The 21370-nt window shown below is 43.1% G+C and overlaps 1 protein-coding gene and 1 long non-coding RNA gene across 2 annotated transcripts in view; one reads left to right on the top strand and one right to left on the bottom strand.

The window, feature by feature from the left end:
* Positions 1-21370, bottom strand: part of LOC143775280 (uncharacterized) — a 111327-nt gene that overhangs the window by 57241 nt on the left and 32716 nt on the right. The window contains exon 2 of the long non-coding RNA XR_013215615.1: positions 9265-9404. This is a non-coding gene — a long non-coding RNA (uncharacterized LOC143775280). The remainder of the gene's footprint in view (positions 1-9264; positions 9405-21370) is intronic.
* The window catches only part of ITGA11 (integrin subunit alpha 11), a 246562-nt gene that overhangs the window by 19189 nt on the left and 206003 nt on the right, over positions 1-21370 (top strand). The window contains exon 2 of the mRNA XM_077263233.1: positions 9313-9424. Coding sequence (XP_077119348.1) covers positions 9313-9424 — 112 coding nt within the window. The remainder of the gene's footprint in view (positions 1-9312; positions 9425-21370) is intronic.

Below are 21370 nucleotides of genomic sequence, written 5' to 3' on the forward strand. Positions count from 1 at the left end.
GACAAACTTACAAGGCTCCTCACTTCTTTTGGCCCTACAATCTGCACGACTGACCCCATTCCCTCTCACCTCCTCCAGTCCTTCTCCCTGGCTGTCACTACCCACCTATCTAAAATATTTAACCTCCTCTTTCAAATGAGCCATCATACACATTACTTAAAAAAATCCCTCAACCAGAACTGTACTGCTAACTACAGTCTCTAATCTCCCCTTCATCTCAAAACTCTCTTCTTGATCCTTTACAATCCAATTTCCTTTCCTTACTCTATACTGAAACTGCGGTTCCTAAAGTCTCTAACAATCTACCAACAGCTAAGTTTAATGGTCTCTACTACATGCTGATTCTCCTGGATCTCTCTGAAGCATTTGACATTGTGGATCACCAGCTTCTCCTCACTATGCTTCGCTCTATCGGCCTCAAGGACACCTATCTCCCTGATTGCTCCTTTACTGTGACCTTTGCCCTCTCTTCTTCCTTTCCCCTACCTGTCGGGTTTCCTCATGGTTTAGTCCTAGGTCCTTTCCTCTTTTTTCTATACACAGACCCTACTGGAAAAAGTATCATCAGATTTGGTTTCCAGTACCATCTATATGCTGATGAGACCAAATAATACACATCTTCTCCTGACATCACCCCCACCTTAATACAAAATACTAGGGACTGTTTGTCCACTGTCTCCAACATGGAATGGACTAGCTAAGTTACTGAACATAGAACAAGCTCTAGGGAGGTGGTAACTGGACTGACCGCAACCTGATCCTAACCAACACACTAAAGGTAGCCGGTGAACGTGCCTAAATTCCTGGACGTCTCGACGCAGCCTGAGAAACTTGCTACCCCTATAGAGAAAGTAAGACCTCACTTGCCTCAGAGAAATGACCCCAAAGATATAGGAAGCCCCCAACAAATAATAACGGTGAGGTAAGGGGAAAATACAAAACGTAGAAATAAAAACAGATTCAGCAAATGAGGCCCACTAATACTAGATAGCAGAAGACAGACAGGGAACTGTGCGGTCAGTAAAAAACCCTATACAAAATATCCACGCTGAGAATTCAAGAACCCCCACACCAACTAACGGTGTGAGGGGAGAACTCAGCCCCCTAGAGCTACCAGCAAGCAAGGAAATCACATATTAGCAAGCTGGACAAGGACAAATAAATAACCAAGAAACATATTGAACACTGATGAGCAAAAAATAACCAAACAGAAACTTAGCTTCTCTTGGAGAGACTGATAACGAAGGAATTCAGGAGAGATCAAAATAGCACTGAATACATCGACAGCAGGCAACCACTGAAAGTCCAGGTGAGCTAAATAGGAAACCAGCTAACAGATAACGAGACAGCTGAAGCCAGCCCCAGACCTGCAGAATGACACAAAGAGCCACCAGAGGGAGCCCAAAGACAGCACTCACACAGTACCACTTGTGACCACAAGAGGGAGCCCAAAAACAGAGTTCACAACAGTACCCCCCCCCTTGAGGAGGGGTCACCGAACCCTCATCAAAACCCCCAGGGCGATCAGGATGAGCCACATGGAAGGCACGAACCAAATCGGCCGCATGACCATCAGAGGCGACAACCCAGGAATTATCCTCCTGACCATAGCCCTTCCACTTAACCAAATACTGAAGCCTCCATCTAGAAATACGAGAATCCAAGATCTTCTCCACCATGTACTCCAATTCGCCCTCAACCAGCACCGGGGCAGGGGGCTCAACAGAAGGAACCACAGGCACCACATACCTCCGCAACAAAGACCTATGGAACACGTTATGAATGGCAAACGACGCTGGGAGGTCCAAACCAAATGACACCGGGTTAAGGATTTCCAAAATCTTATAAGGACCAATGAAGCGAGGCTTGAATTTAGGAGAGGAGACCTTCATAGGAACATACCGAGAAGACAGCCATACCAAATCCCCAACACGAAGTCGGGGACCCACACCGCGACGGCGGTTGGCAAAGCGCTGAGTCCAGTCATGAATAGCCTGGACCTTGACTGGGTCCATCTCAATAGTAGAAGGGGAAAAAATAAAACCCAAAAAGGAAACCCTCTGTACTCCGAAGAGACATTTTGAGCCCTTCACAAATAAGGCATTAGCACGCAGGACCTGAAATACCATCCTGACCTGCTTCACATGGGACTCCCAATCCTCAGAAAAGACCAAAATGTCATCCAGATACACAATCATAAATTTATCCAGATATTCTCGGAAAATGTCATGCATGAAGGACTGGAACACAGAAGGAGCATTAGAGAGTCCAAAAGGCATCACCAAGTACTCAAAATGGCCTTCGGGCGTATTAAATGCTGTTTTCCATTCATCCCCCTGCTTAATACGCACAAGGTTATACGCACCACGAAGATCTATCTTGGTGAACCAACTGGACCCCTCAATCCGAGCAAACAGATCAGACAACAATGGCAAAGGATACTGAAATTTGACCGTGATTTTATTTAGAAGACGATAATCTATACAAGGTCTCAGAGAACCATCCTTCTTGGCCACAAAAAAGAATCCTGCACCAAGAGGGGAGGAGGACGAGCGAATATGTCCCTTCTCTAAAGACTCCTTTATATAACTCCGCATCGCGGCATGTTCTGGTACAGACAAATTAAAAAGTCATCCCTTAGGGAACTTACTACCAGGAATCAAATTTATAGCACAATCACAATCCCTGTGAGGAGGCAGGGCACCGGATCTGGGCTCATCAAATACATCCTGGTAGTCCGACAAAAACTCAGGGACCTCAGAAGGAGTGGAAGAAGCAATTGACACCAAAGGAGTATCGCCATGAATCCCCTGGCAACCCCAACTTGAAACAGACATAGCTTTCCAATCCAGTACTGGATTATGGGCCTGCAACCATGGCAGACCCAAAACAACAACATCATGCAAATTATGCAGCACAAGAAAGCGAATCACCTCCTGATGTACAGGAGTCATGCACATGGTCACTTGAGTCCAATACTGAGGCTTATTCTCAGCCAATGGTGTAGCATCAATTCCCCTCAGTGGAATAGGGAATTCTAAAGGCTCCAGGACCAAACCACAGCGCCTGGCAAACGACAAATCCATCAGGTTCAGGGCAGCACCTGAATCCACAAAAGCCATAACCGAGTAGGATGACAAAGAACAAATTAAAGTAACAGACAAAATGAATTTAGGCTGTATAGTACCAACGGTGACAGTTTTAGCGATTTTTTTTTAAGCGCTTAGAGCATGCTGAGATAACATGAGTTGAATCACCACAGTAAAAGCACAACCCATTTTGACGTCTATGACTTTGCCGCTCAATTCTGGTCAGAATTCGGTCACATTGCATAGACTCAGGTCTCTGTTCAGAAAACACCGCCAGATGGTGCGCAGATTTGCGCTCCCGCAAACGCCGATCAATCTGAATGGCCAAAGCCATTGAGTCATTCAGACTTGCAGGCGTGGGGAACCCCACCATAACATTCTTAATGGCTTCAGAAAGACCTTCTCTGAAATCTGCAGCCAGGGCACACTCATTCCATTGAGTAAGCACCGACCATTTCCGAAATTTTTGACAATACACCTCAGCTTCATCCTGACCCTGAGAGAGAGCCAACAAGGCCTTTTCTGCCTGTTTCTCAAGATTAGGTTCCTCATAAAGCAATCCAAGCGCCAGAAAAAACGCATTCACATTCAGCAATGCAGGATCTCCTGGCGCCAGGGAGAAAGCCCAATCTTGAGGGTCGCCACGTAACAGGGAGATAACAATTCTAACTTGCTGAGCGGAATCACCAGAGGAATGAGGTCTCAAAGAAAGAAATTATTTACAATTATTCTTAAAATTCAGAAACCTAGATCTATCTCCAGAAAACAACTCAGGAATAGGTACTTTTGGCTCAGACATAGGACTGTGAACAACAAAATCCTGAATGCTTTGCACCCTTGCAGCAAGATGATCCACACTAGAAGTCAGACTCTGAATATCCATGTCTGCAGCTGAACTCAAAGCCACCCAGAATTAAGGGGATGAGAGAAGATGGACAGACTGCAGCAAAGGGAGAGGAAAAAAAAAAAAATTGTACTCAGGACTTCTCTTATCCCACTTCTGCGATGCATTAAACACTTTTTGGGCCTGCTGTACTGTTATGATCCTTAGTGGCTAAGGATCACAGAATGGACTAGCTAAGTTACTGAACATAGAACAAGCTCTAGGGAGGTGGTAACTGGACTGACCGCAACCTGATCCTAACCAACACACTAAAGGTAGCCGGTGAACGTGCCTAAATTCCTGGACGTCTCGACGCAGCCTGAGAAACTTGCTACCCCTATAGAGAAAGTAAGACCTCACTTGCCTCAGAGAAATGACCCCAAAGATATAGGAAGCCCCCAACAAATAATAACGGTGAGGTAAGGGGAAAATACAAAACGTAGAAATGAAAACAGATTCAGCAAATGAGGCCCACTAATACTAGATAGCAGAAGACAGACAGGGAACTGTGCGGTCAGTAAAAAACCCTATACAAAATATCCACGCTGAGAATTCAAGAACCCCCACACCAACTAATGGTGTGAGGGGAGAACTCAGCCCCCTAGAGCTACCAGCAAGCAAGGAAATCACATATTAGCAAGCTGGACAAAGACAAATAAATAACCAAGAAACATATTGAACACTGATGAGCAAAAAATAACCAAACAGAAACTTAGCTTCTCTTGGAGAGACTGATAACGAAGGAATTCAGGAGAGATCAAAATAGCACTGAATACATCGACAGCAGGCAACCACTGAAAGTCCAGGTGAGCTAAATAGGAAACCAGCTAACAGATAACGAGACAGCTGAAGCCAGCCCCAGACCTGCAGAATGACACAAAGAGCCACCAGAGGGAGCCCAAAGACAGCACTCACACAGTACCACTTGTGACCACAAGAGGGAGCCCAAAAACAGAGTTCACAACACTATACCCTGTGCCAGTTATTGCACTGGTTGCCCATCCACTACAGAGTACAATACAAACTTATCACTCTCACCCAAAGCTGTTCACAGTTCTGCATTGCCCTAGAATCTACCTTCATCTCTGTCTATTACACTACTCAGGCTCTCATTTAAACTAATGACCTAAGACTGACATCCTCAATAATCTGAACTTCTCATTCCTTTCTCCAAAACTTCTCGCATGCTGCGCCACTTTGTGGGTGAGTGTGATAAGTTTTGCTGCATTCTGTGTAGCTGATGAGGAACCAGTGCAATGACTGGCACAGGGTGGAGGCATCGGTGTATAGCTGTTGGACAGAAATATGAGTCTGGCTCCTCAATTCAGGATGGATTGGCGAGGGAAGAGAGAGTGATTATTAGAAGGTTACAGTGGTCAGTTGAGAATTAGCTAAAATGACAGTAAGAGGTTTTGCAGTTTCAAAGGTAAGAAAAGATTTATACAACTGTAAATTTAGTAACAGATGTCTGCCATTGATTCTGTGTGCAATTTCTTTTTGCCCACAGTTTTATTGAAATAAGTAGGACATAGTTTTGGTATACTCTATGCTTGATACATATGGTCAGCACACCCATAACAAAAGCAGAGCCCAAACACATGAATCTAGCCAAACAAAGGCTTTATATACTGTAATAAGTTTGCTTAGGTCTCCCATGCATAGTGATTATCAATATGTTATCTATTGTAACACTGGTGTCCAGTTCCAAAACCTTTAACTTCCTCAATTTTACTTGCACTTTAGTTTATAATTATCTAACATCGTGCTAAATAATTCTGCCATGAATGAAAAAAAAACAAAGTCTGGTGTAGCTGGGAGATTAAAGCAGAGAAAACTACTACAATCTACAAGACAAAAAAGGCTAAAACAAACATTGTCATCTTGTCCTAGATTTGCACAAACCATCTCAATAATCCAAAAGGCTATTTTCAGAATGTTCCGTGGACAGTGGAAGAATTGTGGAATGTTTGATGGAAATAACCAATGGTATTTTTAGAGAAAATTAAAGCCCTTATTATAGCAACAGATCCCGTAAAGCCTATGGGATTCTTATAGTACATGAGTTAATAGGTCTCATCACAATTACACGTCACAAGGACACTGCAAATTACAGCCAAGAGAAAAACAAAGTATACCATATTTGAATTGTATGGTTTTATGCATCATACATAGTAGAAAAACACCCAGTCCTTAAAAAGTCTAAAAATTAGTAAATACAACAACACGTGACAATTTACACCATTTCATTATGTATTAAAAGTAAACCTTTGGTACCTTTTTTAGACATATTGCAAGTAGACTGATGGGAGTCAATCTCCCATCTCCTAATTGCTGAATCCCAATCTATTGTATCCATACTCTGCTCTGTGTGTGCGCTCAATCAGGGGCTGTGCACTCCTGTCTCCTGACTCCTGACCTGCCCACATCTTGGGGAGGAGGGAGAGAGTGGGGAGAACTGAGCAATAAGTGGGCGTCTAAGGACCCAGACTCCCACCAATCACCTTGCAATTAAAATGGCCCACATATGTATAAAAGGTATCAAAAATGTACTTATTCATTAGCAAAAATTAGGTCAACTGTAGAAGCAGTGTGTGAAAAATGAACTACACCCCATGAATCAATTGCTTGTAGAACCACCTTTAATAGCAATGAATTACAGTCCTTGTATTTTGTATCAGTCTCTTACTTTTGGCCTGCTCTTGTGCGCAACGTTGCTTAAAGTGGTTGTCCAGTCTAATACTACAAGTCTGCAGTCACTGTATGTGACTATAGATTTGTGAATCCTCAAAATGTGCAGATTCTCGGTGCAAGTGCGGGAATAGGCTGTGATATGACCACAAGTATGTGATATCATCCAGCCGCATTCCGACTAAATGGGAGAACTTTCTCACACTGAATGGTGACGTCAGTAAGGTTACAGGCCGGCTCACACACAGCATACCGTGAGAACTACTGCCTGTGATCAGCAGTAACCTTAATTGCGCTACCGCTCATCACTGCAGGTGAGTCCTCGCGCTACTATCAGTGTGTTCCGGATGTCGTGCTGAGCAGTCACATCAATGATGTCACTACTCAGCACAGCATCCAGAGGTAGCAGAGTTGGAGATCATTGTGGGTCGTGGGATGGATTTATGGCAGACCAATAAATTGGTAAAAGAGGGTCGAGGAGAGATTTTTACAATTAAAGGACTTTTCTCTGTGTGTGTCTATTACTTTTGACTACGGGATTAGTAATGAGGGTGTCTGACAGACGCCTCTCCATTACTAACCCCTGGGCTTGATGTCAGTGATGTCTTGTAGTGCATTTGTTCAGCGACCTGGGAAGGTAAGCAATGCTGCCCCTTTTTTTGCTGTATTTTTGGGCTTGATGTCAGCAGACATTATACAGCTGACATCAACCTCAAAATGATTACCCCGCTTGCCAATGCACCAGGACATGCAGGAAAAGCCGATGCTAAGCAACAGAATTGACGCATCTAATGGATGTGCCATTTGTGGGCTGGCTCAGAGCTGGTGTTATTCTGGAAGGGGACCAATATCCATTGCCCCTTCCCAGCCTATTAATATCATCCAACAGCTGTCTGTTTAGCCTTTGCTGGATATTAAAAATAGGGGGGACCCCACATCATTTTTTTGGGTTCCCCTTTTTAATAACCAGTAAGTGCTACACAAACAGCTGTGAGCTGATATTAATAGAGAGAAAATGGTGTGCACTCTGATCATAAAGAGAGAGGGGCTGGTGAAACGGACTATGTAGCCCAAGTAAACACGTATTGTAAATCATCCAGTCAATGAAATTGTGAAATATTTTTGCATTATCCCATTTTGAGTGTGCGGTGATTTACAATACGAGCTAATATTAATAGGCTGGGGATCTTTATAGATATTGGCCCCTTCCCAGAATAATAAAATCAGCCCCCAGCTATCTGCCTGTCCTCAGCTGGTTAATTTTTTATTTATTTAATTAATGCGCTGACTACAACTGTCATCAGCATTGCTTGGTCTCACCAATCACAGGGAGACCAAGCGAGGATGATGAGAGTTGTAGTCAGCACCCGATGCCTGGAAACAGTAGTTTTTCCCAGCCGCCAGGACGTGTCACACGGATGTCATCCATTTGTCATCAGTGTGCGCATTTTGTGTGACGTATTTCAGACCAAGCTGCTAGAAAAAAACGAACATGTCTGTGTTTTCCGCACTGGCTTTTGCGCAGACCCATACATTTGAATGGGTCTACGTATGTAAGTGTCTCCAGTACATGTGCAAACTGTCACCACATGTAAAAGAGACACTGATGTGTAAAACGGGCCTAATGGACATAGTTCAGGAAGTCTTGTGATTTGTTTGGGTGCAACTTTGTAAAATTTAGCTGTGCTGTCATGTTCTTTTTAGAAAGAGAAAGCTTTCTCCGGTCAACTCTTCCAATACACACGATGCTTGTTCAATCATTTTCTTTAATGTACATTACTGTCATAAACTTGGAACATTTAACGTGCGGCAGCGGAGATGCATCTTTTGAGTTTTCCTCTGAGCATTACATGATCTGGCATTGGAGGGATTTTGCTAGTATGTCCCCTCCTGGGAAAAATGTCAAATTTTGAATGATTTCTGCTTTCTCGCGGCAATGCAGTGATAAACTCAATCTTTTTGTAAATGGCTGTATCTTGATGAAGAGGGGTAAATTGATAGTAAAAAAAATTACAAGTTCATAAAAAGTTTAGTCGTAGTGATTGCAACTGGGGTCCATGAGTTTTAGTCGGCCCAAAGGAATATGCTAATAGTATAAACAGTAGATGACAGTCACTGTTACATTTCATGCATTGGGTCCCAGAAGCTTCAAAGGGTTTTTCATGCAGACCCAGCGGCCGGACCTGAATGGGAGACCAGAGCACCAAACAGTGCCTGCGATACATTCCACACGGCGGGGAAGTCCGGGCCTCTAACACACACTTTCAGCAATCTGCAGGAACACTCTATGACACCTACCCTCTGCTCTTGATGGCTGTAGTGGACTCTTGATTGGTTGCTACAGTTGTCACTCAAGAGCAGCAGGGGGGTTATGTCTTGCTTACTGAAGAGAACTAAGAGCTTTTCAGGGTCCACCCAGATAGCACTTCATGGAGCTTGATTAAACCTTCACATTCTCATGTATGCTGATACTAAAAGCCTTCATAAAGATATGTTTTCACATCTCTACAGGTCTCCTATCAAGGGCTGTCAATAGTTTTACTGCTTGCTGACAGACTCCATATGAGAAGTCAAGATCAACAGTATGGTCGGGTAATGCCTTACCTTCTGGAGGTGCATGGCTCTTTATATTCTCCATCTTTTATCTTTTAGGTGTGACTGACACATTCAACATTGATGACAAGAAGCCAAGGATTATCCAAGGATCTAAGGATGCATTCTTTGGATATACAGTAAAGCAGCACCTGGTTGGAGACAAGAAATGGTAAGTGCAGATCACCCACAGTCACGCTTTCACACGGGTTTATTACGATGCTGGATTTACAGCTAGCAGATCATTTTTGCAGGTAATGTTAGATATTGTTTTATTTCTTATCCTGTTTCTTATAAGAATAATAAAAAAGTGTGTCTACAAGTGAATCTATAGACAACCAGAAATATAAAACCATATGTTTGTTATACAGTTGTGCTCAAAGGTTTACGTGCCTCGGCAGAATTTTTGCTTTCTTGGCCTTTTTTCAGATAATATGAATGATAACACCAAAACTTTTCCTCCACTCATGGTTAGTGGTTGGGTGAAGCCATTTATTGTCAAACTACTGTGTTTTCTCTTTTTAAATCATTATGACAACCCAAAACATCCAAATGACCCTGATCAAAAGTTTGCATACCCTGATGATTTTGGCCTGATAACATGCGCTGAAGTTGACACAAATGGGTTTGAATGGCTACTAAAGGTAACATCCTCATCTGTGACCTGTTTGCTTATAATCAGTGTGTTCATAAATAAAAGCTGAGTGAGTTTCTGGGATCCAGACAGACTCTTGCCTCCTTCATCCAGCCACTGAAGGCAACAACGAAAATATATAGCATCAATGTACCATTGGAAGGTGTCTTGATATGGTACCATATTAAAGAGAGATTCTCCCCTACAAGTAATGTTTCTATTAGAGTAATACACCATCCAATGCAATATGCCAGGATATTTTGGGGGGGGCCAAATTTAAACTGATCGCCCTAAATACCTTTCTATATTTCCACAATTGAGGATGTCAGTAACATAGTAGCAAAAGTAAGATTAAAGAGAACATGTCATGTTAACAAAAAGGTATTAACCTGCAGCAGGTTAATAGCGTTCTATTGCCGTACGGCCATTGCACTGACAGCCAAGAAATTGAGAGGAAATGAATTTTGTTCTTCCCAGCAGCCTCCGGATTCAGTCATAGAGGCGTGACTTTAGTCACCACTCAGTACATAGGGAGCGACAGCTGTAACCCTAACCCTGGCACTGACTGACAATGGTGACTGACGCCAGACCTGTATGACAGAATCCGAAGGCTGCCAGTGGAATGTTCATTGCCTTCCCGCAGCCAAAAGAGAGAAATTTTCCAAAATTAAGAATGGTGCATTTTACATTATCGTCAAAGGGGAAAAATCATAACAAGAACATCTCCTCATCTGTTACTGAGCAAAAATGTAATCTGTAGAAATGTTCAATGAGCAAATATACATTCTGCCAGGGGTTTGTCCAGACCCTTACTACAGGCAGTGTAACACAGGATACGTGAATGATTACAAAATAAGTAGACAGACGTGTGTTCAGACACTCTCAGTTGTTGCAGACGTCCAGGAGAGGATTATGAGGAAATCGATATGAAAAGTCATTCCAAGTGGCGTATTGCAATTGGTTACTGGATAGGAACATAGACATATCACATGGTTGGCCACTCATTTGGCCAAGGAAAGTAAATGGTTGATCTCATCCAGATGCCTGGCCAGCTTCAATATAAAAAGAAGTTATTACCCAAACACTTTCTAAACCAGTGACAGAATTTTATTAAATACTCATATTAAGTAACAACCTTGATTGCACCTAATAAAATAGTAACAGATGCTCTTTATAATTGTTTTTGACATAGAAGCCACTAGCTACTTTCCCACAGTGAGTATTTGATGTTGCAGACTTCCTGCACTTATTAGGTCAATTAAGTTACTTTTCACTGTGTTTTTGAGTGCATTATTTTACATGTGTATTTAATGCGTTGTTTTTACCCTTTTTGGCATGTCATGCTTGGCATTTGGTTTCAACAAAACTTTATTGATATAGTCATATGTGGACTACATGCATGGTTGGTGCATTTCCGCAGCAGAAAAGCACTATGTATGTGATTTTTTTTTCCTACAGATTTTCTGCTTCTAATGCAATTCTATGGGGGAAATCCGCACATAAAATTCATCGTACCTGAAAGAGAAATTGACATGCTGCGGATTTCAAAAACGGACCACAGTTCAGTTTACGCTGAGTTAAAAGAAGTACAGTGGGCACGAGATTTTTATAAATGTCATTAACTTTTTCTGGTACTGAAAAACGCATCCCCAGAAACTCATGGTCGAAACTTAATCTAAAGTGCTTTAGCCACTGAGGGCAGCCAGGGCCGGTTTTAGACAATGTGGGGCCCTAGGCAAAAGTTTCAAATGAGGCCCCCAATGCTCACATATTGCACCATGACTCTCAAACATTTTGGTTGTATTGACATGAGCTGAGTTCAGGCCGTTCAATGCGTGTGATCTACAATATTGAAGTCGTTTGGCTCTTGTTTCTCGGCCTCTTTACACCGGCTAATGAAGAACGATGGGGACAGAACACTAGTAGATGAATCTGTCCCCATATAGTTTCATGTTATAAGCAGGAGGGCTGGAGAGTCGGAGTCAGTGTCCATTTTGGTGTAGTTGGTATCAAATGGACAGACTCTGTCTCCTTAAATACATTATATAATACATTGGGTGCAGGATGTGCTGTAATTTTTTCATAATAATGTGGGAAAGTTATGAAATGTCCTATAAATGAGCATTTTGCTCATTTGTTGCACGATTGCCAACATGTTTATATATATATGAACTCTCGTCTGTTCTTCAGCCAGTATTTAAAAATGTGCATGACACACAAACACACACACACCACACTCACACGCTATCACTGTGTGTCTATACCCAGCCATCTACATATACTAACATATATTCAAGTTAGAGTAATGCAAAAAATGTATATATATATATACACATACATACACATACCTACACGGCACATGCTTATACACACATACATACATGTACAAGGCACATGCTTATACACACACACGGCATGCACTTATACACACACACACACACATGACATGTACTTATACACAAACACGCATGGCACATACATACATGTAAATGGCACGCACTTATACACATACATGGCATGCATTTATTCACACACATACATACAAACATGGCACACATTTATACATACATACATGACATGCACGTATATACACACATGGCACGCACTTATATACATACACATGGTACGCACATATACACACACGGCACGCACTTATATACACACACACGGCACGCACTTATATACACACACATGGCACGCACTTATATACACACACACGGCACGCACTTACAGTATATACACACACGGCACGCACTTACAGTATATACCCACACATGGCACGCACTTATATACACACACGGCACGCACTTACAGTATATACCCACACATGGCACGCACTTATATACACACACATGGCACGCACTTATATACACACACATGGCACGCACTTATATACATACACGGCACACACTTATATACACACATACACCTACACACACACATACACACAGATGCTGCACAACAAATGCTCATTTGATACATGTGATTCACATAAACACACACACACAGCTCACACACAGCTCACAGACAGCACACACTATACAATGCACACACCTCAGATACATGCTTTATGCTGGAGGGAATGAGATGTTCCACACTATCAGCTGCAGCTCCTCCTGCTCCCAGCAGCACTGTCCCAGCAGACACCTTCCTGCCCTCTCCTCTGCTGGGACTGCCGACAAGAGCAGGAGGTGCTGACAGCAGGACAGGAGCCATCATCACCAGGAGCAGCACACACAGTGGGACGGTGCACTTCTACTTATCTGCCGGCTCAGGTTGGTAGCTGCCATCTCTAGCTCCCCCTCAGAGGCTCCGTGCAGGAGGAGCTGACAGAAGGACAGGAGCAGCTCACACAGTGCTGCACTGCTTACCTCACAGCTCAGGTTGGCAGCTGCCATCTCTAGCTCTCTCTTCCCTCAGAGGCCCCGTGCAGGAGCACTGGCCAATGAGCGCTTCTATCACTCTGATGGGGGAGGTTCAGTGGCCGCTGCTCCTGTGCTTCATTGTACGCTCCTTTTTCACTGCAGAAACATCCAGTCCCTGAGTACATGGCCTGTGGTGACATCACGGTCACATGGCAGGTCACCTGATCGTGATGTCACTACAGGTCCTTAACCAGTCTCTACATCGGAAGCTTCACTGATAATGCTATTATTATCAGTGAAGCGTCTGCTGTAGATGCTGGGGGCCCCCAAGGGGCTGGGGGCCCCAGGCAGCTGCCTAGTCTGCCTGGCCCTAACGCCGGCCCTGAGGGCAGCATATTACTCAGCATTGTTAAATCAATATCAATATAGGGTTATCAATAAAGGGTTATGACGCGCCCACAGGGCAGTGGGATACTCAGTACCGGGTCCGGTCGCAAAGGGGGATGTCACGGTGGCTGCGACCTGGTCCGTGGCCCTGGGCATCAACGTTAAAGGGGGTTAAATGTTCAAAGTTTGTTGTGACGCCACCTGTGGAGTTCGGTCAAAAGGGAGGACCGACACTGCATTTGAGGGGTCCCCCTAGGGGATGTTGCGGCAGCCTAGATGTTACACTTCCCACAGGTGAAGCAGGGTCCCCAGGGGTCCTATGGTGTGTCGCATGGATGGTATAGCCGGTGAATAAATGAGAGAAGATGAGTTGTAAGTCTTTACCTGGTTTACTTGTGGGTGACAGGCCACAGTCCAGGGTACCAGGCACGGATGATGGTGGCCGACTCAGAGGCAAATTAGAGTTCTCTTTTCCTAGTAGAGGTCCATGAGCCTTTCCTACTTGCGCCTTTCTAAGTGAGGTCCCTGCTGCTTTAAGCTTCCTACAAGGTCCTCCAGTTTCCCCTGTCCTGGGACAGGTACCTGCACGACGGGCAGCTTGAGCCTTTTTACAGGGACTCTCAGATGCCCCGGGCTCCTCCAGTGCTGCTGCATCTCAGGCATGGTGTGGGCAGGTGACGTATAGTGTAGTGCCCTCCGGTTCTGCTCCGTGTCCTAGAGTCCACGAAAGCCTCGGGCTCACCCGGCTACTGCGCTTCAGCTCCTAGGGTGCCCTGCCACAGTTCCTCTCTGGGCTCTGTCTCTCTCCTGTGCTCCTTCCCTTCCGGCTGCTCCACATTCAACCCAACAGGTTACTCCTTCCCAGAGGCTGCAGCTCCGTCGTGGCTGCCAGGCCTCTCTCTCCTAGACGTTTTCTCTCCTTGGTCTCCCAGGACCAACTAATTAGCTCCTCCTCCAGGTGAGGAAACATAAAGCATAGGGAAGCTCCCCTGAATCCGGGTATTGAGCTCCCCCTCCTGGTCTGGATTCAGAATGTGTTGCCTGTGTGTGCCTTACCTGGTGAAGAGAACTCCTTTGCCTCTGAGTATGACATCACCTTCCCCGAAGGAAAAGCAACATCACTGCAGCAACCGGTAACCTGGGGTACTGCAGTTACATTTATTAGAACGGGAAAAAAAAAGGCCAAAAAGAAGCCTCCACATGCTTGCATTTTTGTTGTGTGTTTGTATCTCATTTGGGATCTGTAGGAATCTCAAGTGTTGGCTACGTCTTATCTGAAGGGATTAAGTTGAGAAGGAGCTTACATTCTGGCCATGGTTCCATAAGAGCTGGAAAGTTTATTAATGTGACTATGAGCCTACAGAAATTATTAGGGCCAGATTACGCTGTTCAAATAGACAAGGTCCCAAATGTCAGCCATAATAGTCAGAGATGCACGAGGTGCTTCTGCTGTACTTTGCACATGATATCTATAGAAATCATAACTAATATTATTGTTGAAGAAGTGATTTGGAAAAAATGGGAGAAATGCCATTATAGCTTTTGATGCAGTTTTTTTTAAGGGAAAGACAGAAGCAGATTTAAAAGAAATGAGGAATATAAACAAAGGAATTATATTTCTCCTTTCTGATGGATAAAACATAAATCAGATAATGAGATAGTCCCTAAGGTCTTTCTCTGCTCCGCCAATTTGTTACATTTGTTCCTAGTAAAGCAGATGACGTGGACTTGCTTCTGTTCGCATGAGCAGCAGGCTGAAAGGCTCAGGTCAGGTTCACACACAGCAGTTTGAAGTTATTTGATGCCATGTTTTGAGACAAAGTAAGTAATGAATCCTGAGGGAAGGAAAAGTATACTGGAAAAAGGGTACATCTCTTCTATACAGGCTAAAAAAGATTCATCATGTCCTGTGTGAGCCTAAAGAAAACTAGTAAAGGACGAATTATTAAATCTTCAGTTGTTCTCCATTATACATTCTTATGCCATGTTCCCATAGTATGGTTGCAACTTGGTTGTTGTATGCAGTTTCCATTATACTCTTCCACTCTGTATAGTCCATCCTCCCTCCAAGAAAACGCAAAGAGAAACCACTGCACTCCTGTGATATGCATATTTTATATCTCCGTTACTGATGATCTGTATGGCTCTTTGTTAGTTTTTTTTTAATACTCAAGGGTGTTTTAACTTTGAATTAGCCCAAGACGAAGCTTTCTGTTTGGTATGTGGACAAGATATAACGCTAGTGTCATATTCTGCTCTTTGCTTCCTATGCAATGACTCAGTTCTATAGTCTAGTGTTACTTTGTTGCAGAACCTTCTGCAGTTACTATTAACTCTAGAGATAAGCTACACTAGGAGATCTGACCTTATCATGTATTTAAGGCTACGTTCACATTTGCGTTGTGCGCCGCAGCGTCGGCGCCGCAACGCACAACGCAAACAAAAACGCAGTTGCGTTATGAACAAAAAACGCAGCGTTTTGCGCCGCATGCGCCCCCCCAAAGTCTAGACAATTTTTGCAATTTTTTTGGAAAACGCATGCGTCGTACAACGCACCACGACGCAAGTACTTGCGTCGTCTGCGTTGTCAATGCAAATCAATGGGAAAAAAGGCGCATCGACGACGCAAAAGCGACGCAAACACGACGCATGCGTTTTTAAAAAAGTCGGCGCCGCAAAAAAAATGCAACATGTTGCGTTTGCCGCGCCCTGACAGGTGCGCCCTAACGCCGCATGCGGCGTACGACGCACCAAAACGCATGACAACGCATGTACATGCGGCGCCATGCGGCCCCAATGTTAAAGATAGGGCCGCACGACGCATGCGTTTTGGTGCGGCGACGACGCTGCGGCGCACAACGCAAATGTGAACGTAGCCTTAGACATATTCCATTGCTTCCCTGAAATTCCCCACAGGATCCACAATTAACTCCGTAGAAAAAACCTCATGAGCTGAAAAACAAGCAAATTACCTTTATGTATAAATACAGTAGGTCGTTCTTCAAAGTAGCGTTAAAGTTTACATTGATTTTCTAAACCCATAATTGACCATTGCATCAGGTGTTATGTATCTTAGACCGTCTGTTAAGAAAAGAAAGATCAAAGAAGCACAATCGAATCTAAAAATTCTATTTAACTGTTTTATTGTAATAATATTTGTATCTGAGAAAGTGATGCTGTATCTCTGCCCTTGCAGCTCCACCAAAGTGTCTAAAATCCCAATCTCATGAAAAGCAAAGGGAAGTAACACAATTTTAGGATAAAAAGTCATATTTTGTGAAAAATTATCATTATAAGGCGATTATCTATTAACTGACCTAGAGTACAAGGAAGTTAACAATTAGTCCTTTTATTGCCCCTAGACCACCAGAGGCTTTACCAACATTTGCTGAAAAATTAATTGACCTAAGAGTTCAAGAACAATGAATGGGGTTTATGGGTTTACTTAAAAAGGGTTTCCCAGAAAATACATAACATAGGTGATAAATACACTGGGTACGGAAAGTATTCAGACCCCTTTAAATTTTTCACTCTTTGTTTCATTGCGTCCATGTGGTAAATTCAAAAAAGTTCATTTTCTCATTAATGTACACACTGCACCCCATCTTGACCAAAAAAAAAACAAATGTAGAAATTTTTGCAAATTTAAGAAAAAAGAAAAATAAAATATCACATGGTCATAAGTATTCAGACCCTTTGCTCATACACTCATAATTAAGTCGCATGCTGTCCATTTCCTTGTGATCCTTCTTGAGATGGTTCTACTCCTTCATTGGAGTCCAGCGGTGTTTAATTAAACTGATAGGATTTGATTTGGAAAGGCACACACATGTCTATATAAGACCTCACAGCTCACAGTGCATGCCAGACCAAATGGGAATCATGAGGTCAAAGGAACTGGCCAAGGAGCTCAGAGACAGAATTGTGGTAAGGCACAGATCTGGCCAAGGTTACAACAGAATCTCTGCAATACTCAAGGTTCCTAAGAGCACAATATCCTCCATAATCCTTAAATGAAAGAAGTTTGGGACCACCAGAAGTCTTTCTAGCCCTAGCCGTCCAGCCAAACTGAGCAATCGTGGTAGAAGAGCCTTGGTGAGAGGTAAAGAAGAACCCCAAGATCACTGTGACTGAGCTCCAGAGATGCAGTAGGGAGATGGGTGAAAGTTCCACAAAGTCAACTATTACTGTAGCCCTCCACTAGTCGGGCCTTTATGACAGAGTGGCCCAACGGAAGCCTCTCCTCAGTGCAAGACATATGAAAGCCCTCATAGAGTTTGCTAAAAAACACATGAAGGACTTCCAGACTATGAGAAATAAGATTCCCTGGTCTGATGAGATGAAGATAGACCTTTTTGGTGATAATTCTAAGCGGTATGTGTGGAGAAAACCAGGCACTGCTCATCACCTGCCCAATACAATCCCAACAGTGAAACATGGTGGTGGCAGCATCATGCTATGGGGGTGTTTTTCAGCTGCAGGGACAAGATGACTGGATGGCATTGAAGGAAACATGAATGCAGCCAAGTACAGAGATATCCTGGATGAAAACCTCTTCCAGAGTGCTCTGGACCTCAGACTTGGCCGAAGGTTCACTTTCCAACAAGACAATGACCCTAATCACACAGCTAAAATAACAAATTAGTGGCTTCAGTACAGCTCTGTGACCATTCTTGACTGGCCCAGCCAGAGCCCTGACATAAACCCAATTGAGCATCTCTGGAGAGACCTGAAAATGGCTGTCCACCAATGTTCACCATCCAACCTGAGGGAGCTGGAGAGGATCTGCAAGGAAGAATGGCAGAGGATCCCCAAATCCAGGTGTGAAAAACTTGTTGCATCATTCCCAAGAAGACTCATGGCTGTACTAGCTCAAAAGGGTGCTTCTACTCAATACTGAGCAAAGGGTCTGAATACTTATGACCATGTGATATTTCAGTTTTTCTTTTTTAATAAATTTGCAAAAATTTCTACATTTATGTTTTTTTCAGTCAAGATGGGGTGCAGAGTGAACATTAATGAGAAAAAATGAACTTTTTTGAATTTACCAAATGGCTGCAATGAAACAAAGAGAGAAAAATTTAAAGGGGTCTGAATACTTTCCGTACCCACTGTATATGATTGGTAGCCAACCATTAGGACTCCCAATTATCATTAGAAAAAGATTTCTTAGTTTTCAGTTCCTCCTCACCACACAACCAGGATAAGAAAGAGTTTGGATGGATGAGCACACAAGTTTAACATATAGAATATTTGGAGTAAAATAAAAAAGATCTGCAAAAAATTTTTAAAAATGGAATAAAAATCCTAGTAAATGTCAAAAATATTGCACATATAAAATCTATTTCTCAAATTTTCAGTGGATATGGCCTATGTAAGAGCAAAATGGCCACAAAGAACTATGCAATAGACAGAATAAAATAGTGAGATTATGACCACTCAACACTATCACAGTATGAATGGTCTGTGAGTTTTTTATGATGCCAGTCAGACTGTGATAGTTTTGAGCATCCCTAATTTCGCTGATTAGCCGCAGGTATTGCATGACAAAACAGTGTCACACAATCCCTGGGACTCTCAAAGCCAGTGCCAACACTGTTGGAATGGCGCCGGCCCCAGAGGTCAGTGTAAGTGTTATTTTACTAGGGGGGATATATAGGGATTCAGAAAGAGTTATTCAAGTTGCGGACAACCCCTTTAAAGGGACTGTCTCCTTTCAGAAAACTTTCTTTTACATCCTGCGATGTCTATAAATAAAACAAGCAAAATATTAATTACCCTTAATGGATCTAACATTAGCTCTCCACCGCTGATCCGGTCTCCATTAGTTGACATCACATTAACAGCACTAGAGCCAATCACTGATTTCAAGCACACTGATTGGCTGCAGTGCTGCTAATGTTATGTCAGCACTGCAGGTAAACAACAACATGAGCTGCTGACATTACTGATTGGCTACAGTGCTGTCGACGTAATGTCAACGCTGCTGACAAACCTCACAGACCGGGGCAGTGTAAGTAAGTCAGTGCTGCATTCAGAGAAGGTAATACTTGGTTTCTTTATTTATGGCCACCAAAGCCTATAGACGTTTTCTGAAAGGGGACAACCTCTTTTTTAATGAAAAATAAAATGTTCAGCCTATAATATGAAAGTATCACATAGAAACCAAAGCCGCGTGGTAAAATCTATGGGTAAACATCTGCTATAAACGACTGAGGAATTTTCTAAAAATGAATTTCTACATAGTTAACCAGATACGTGGTATCTATATGTCATGCACAATATGTGGGATATATCGCTTCTGGCCATTCTAAACAAAAAGTCATCCATGGCATCATTCAGTGCTGAACTCATGACGCAATGTATTCAGGCGGCTAATTTGTTGCATTTTTGATCTTATGAAAGATAACCATCAAGGAATCTGCAAGTGAGATCCCTGGTTACTTAGAGATAAAGAAATGAGAAGTTTTTCTGGTATTAATTGTTGATGCCTCCATTTCTTCTCTCCTGTGCTCATCTAGATATGTACAATGTACAAGTTTAATCTGAAGGACAGGATGACGTCAACTAGTCATCTGGTGAGGCTCAGTGCGTGCAGGAATTAGTCATGTCCTCTCTGGGTCAGTGATTGAGACTTATGGTCAAGTGTGATGAGTACATATGCTGAGAAACCATGCCTGTTATATAACAAGTATTCCTAAGCCAAAGCTGACCCAAGGGAAGTTACTTATTAAATGGAAGAACTATGGAATGAGTTCATTTGATGTGCAAGTTTCCTAGATCAGAAGGCATAAAGTGTGCGGGATGTGCCAGCTCTAATCTGCCTTCAGGATACAGAAGTGATGTCAGAGTAATTCTCTGTAAACAACAGCTTGGATGGAGCTGATGTGGGGGAGAAGAGATACAACCGTTCAAGTGATGTTATCCAGAGTCAATGCTGTGTGATCAAGCCCTGCCCAGACTCCACATCAGGAGGGATAATAATAATTATAATAATAATAATTTTTATTTATATAGCGCCAACATATTCCGCAGCGCTTTACAACTTATAGAGGGGACTTGTACAGACAATAGACATTACAGCATAACAGAAATCACAGTTCAAAATAGATACCAGGAGGAATGAGGGCCCTGCTCGCAAGCTTACAAACTATGAGGAAAAGGGGAGACACGAGAGGTGGATGGTAACAATTGCTTTAGTTATTCGGACCAGCCATAGTGTAAGGCTCGGGTGTTCATGTAAAGCTGCATGAACCAGTTAACTGCCTAAGTATGTAGCAGTACAGACACAGAGGGCTATTAACTGCATAAAGTGTATGAGAACATGATGAGAGGAACCTGATTATGTTTTTGTTTTTTTTTTGAATGGGCCACACAGGGATAGTTAGGTTATGCATTGAGGCGGTAGGCCAGTCTGAACAAATGAGTTTTTAGGGCACGCTTAAAACTGTGGGGATTGGGGATTAATCGTATTAACCTAGGTAGTGCATTCCAAAGAATCGGCGCAGCACATGTAAAGTCTTGGAGACGGGAGTGGGAGGTTCTGATTATTGAGGGTGCTAACCTGAGGTCATTAGCGGAGCGGAGGGCACGGGTAGGGTGGTAGACTGAGACCAGAGAGGAGAAGTAGGGTGGTGCTGAGCCATGGAGTGCTTTGTGGATGAGGGTAGTAGTTTTGTACTGGATTCTGGAGTGGATGGGTAGCCAATGTAATGACTGGCACAAGGTAGAG

The sequence above is a fragment of the Ranitomeya variabilis genome, chromosome 5 (assembly GCF_051348905.1).
Source record: "Ranitomeya variabilis isolate aRanVar5 chromosome 5, aRanVar5.hap1, whole genome shotgun sequence".
NCBI classification, from domain to species: Eukaryota; Metazoa; Chordata; class Amphibia; order Anura; family Dendrobatidae; genus Ranitomeya; species Ranitomeya variabilis.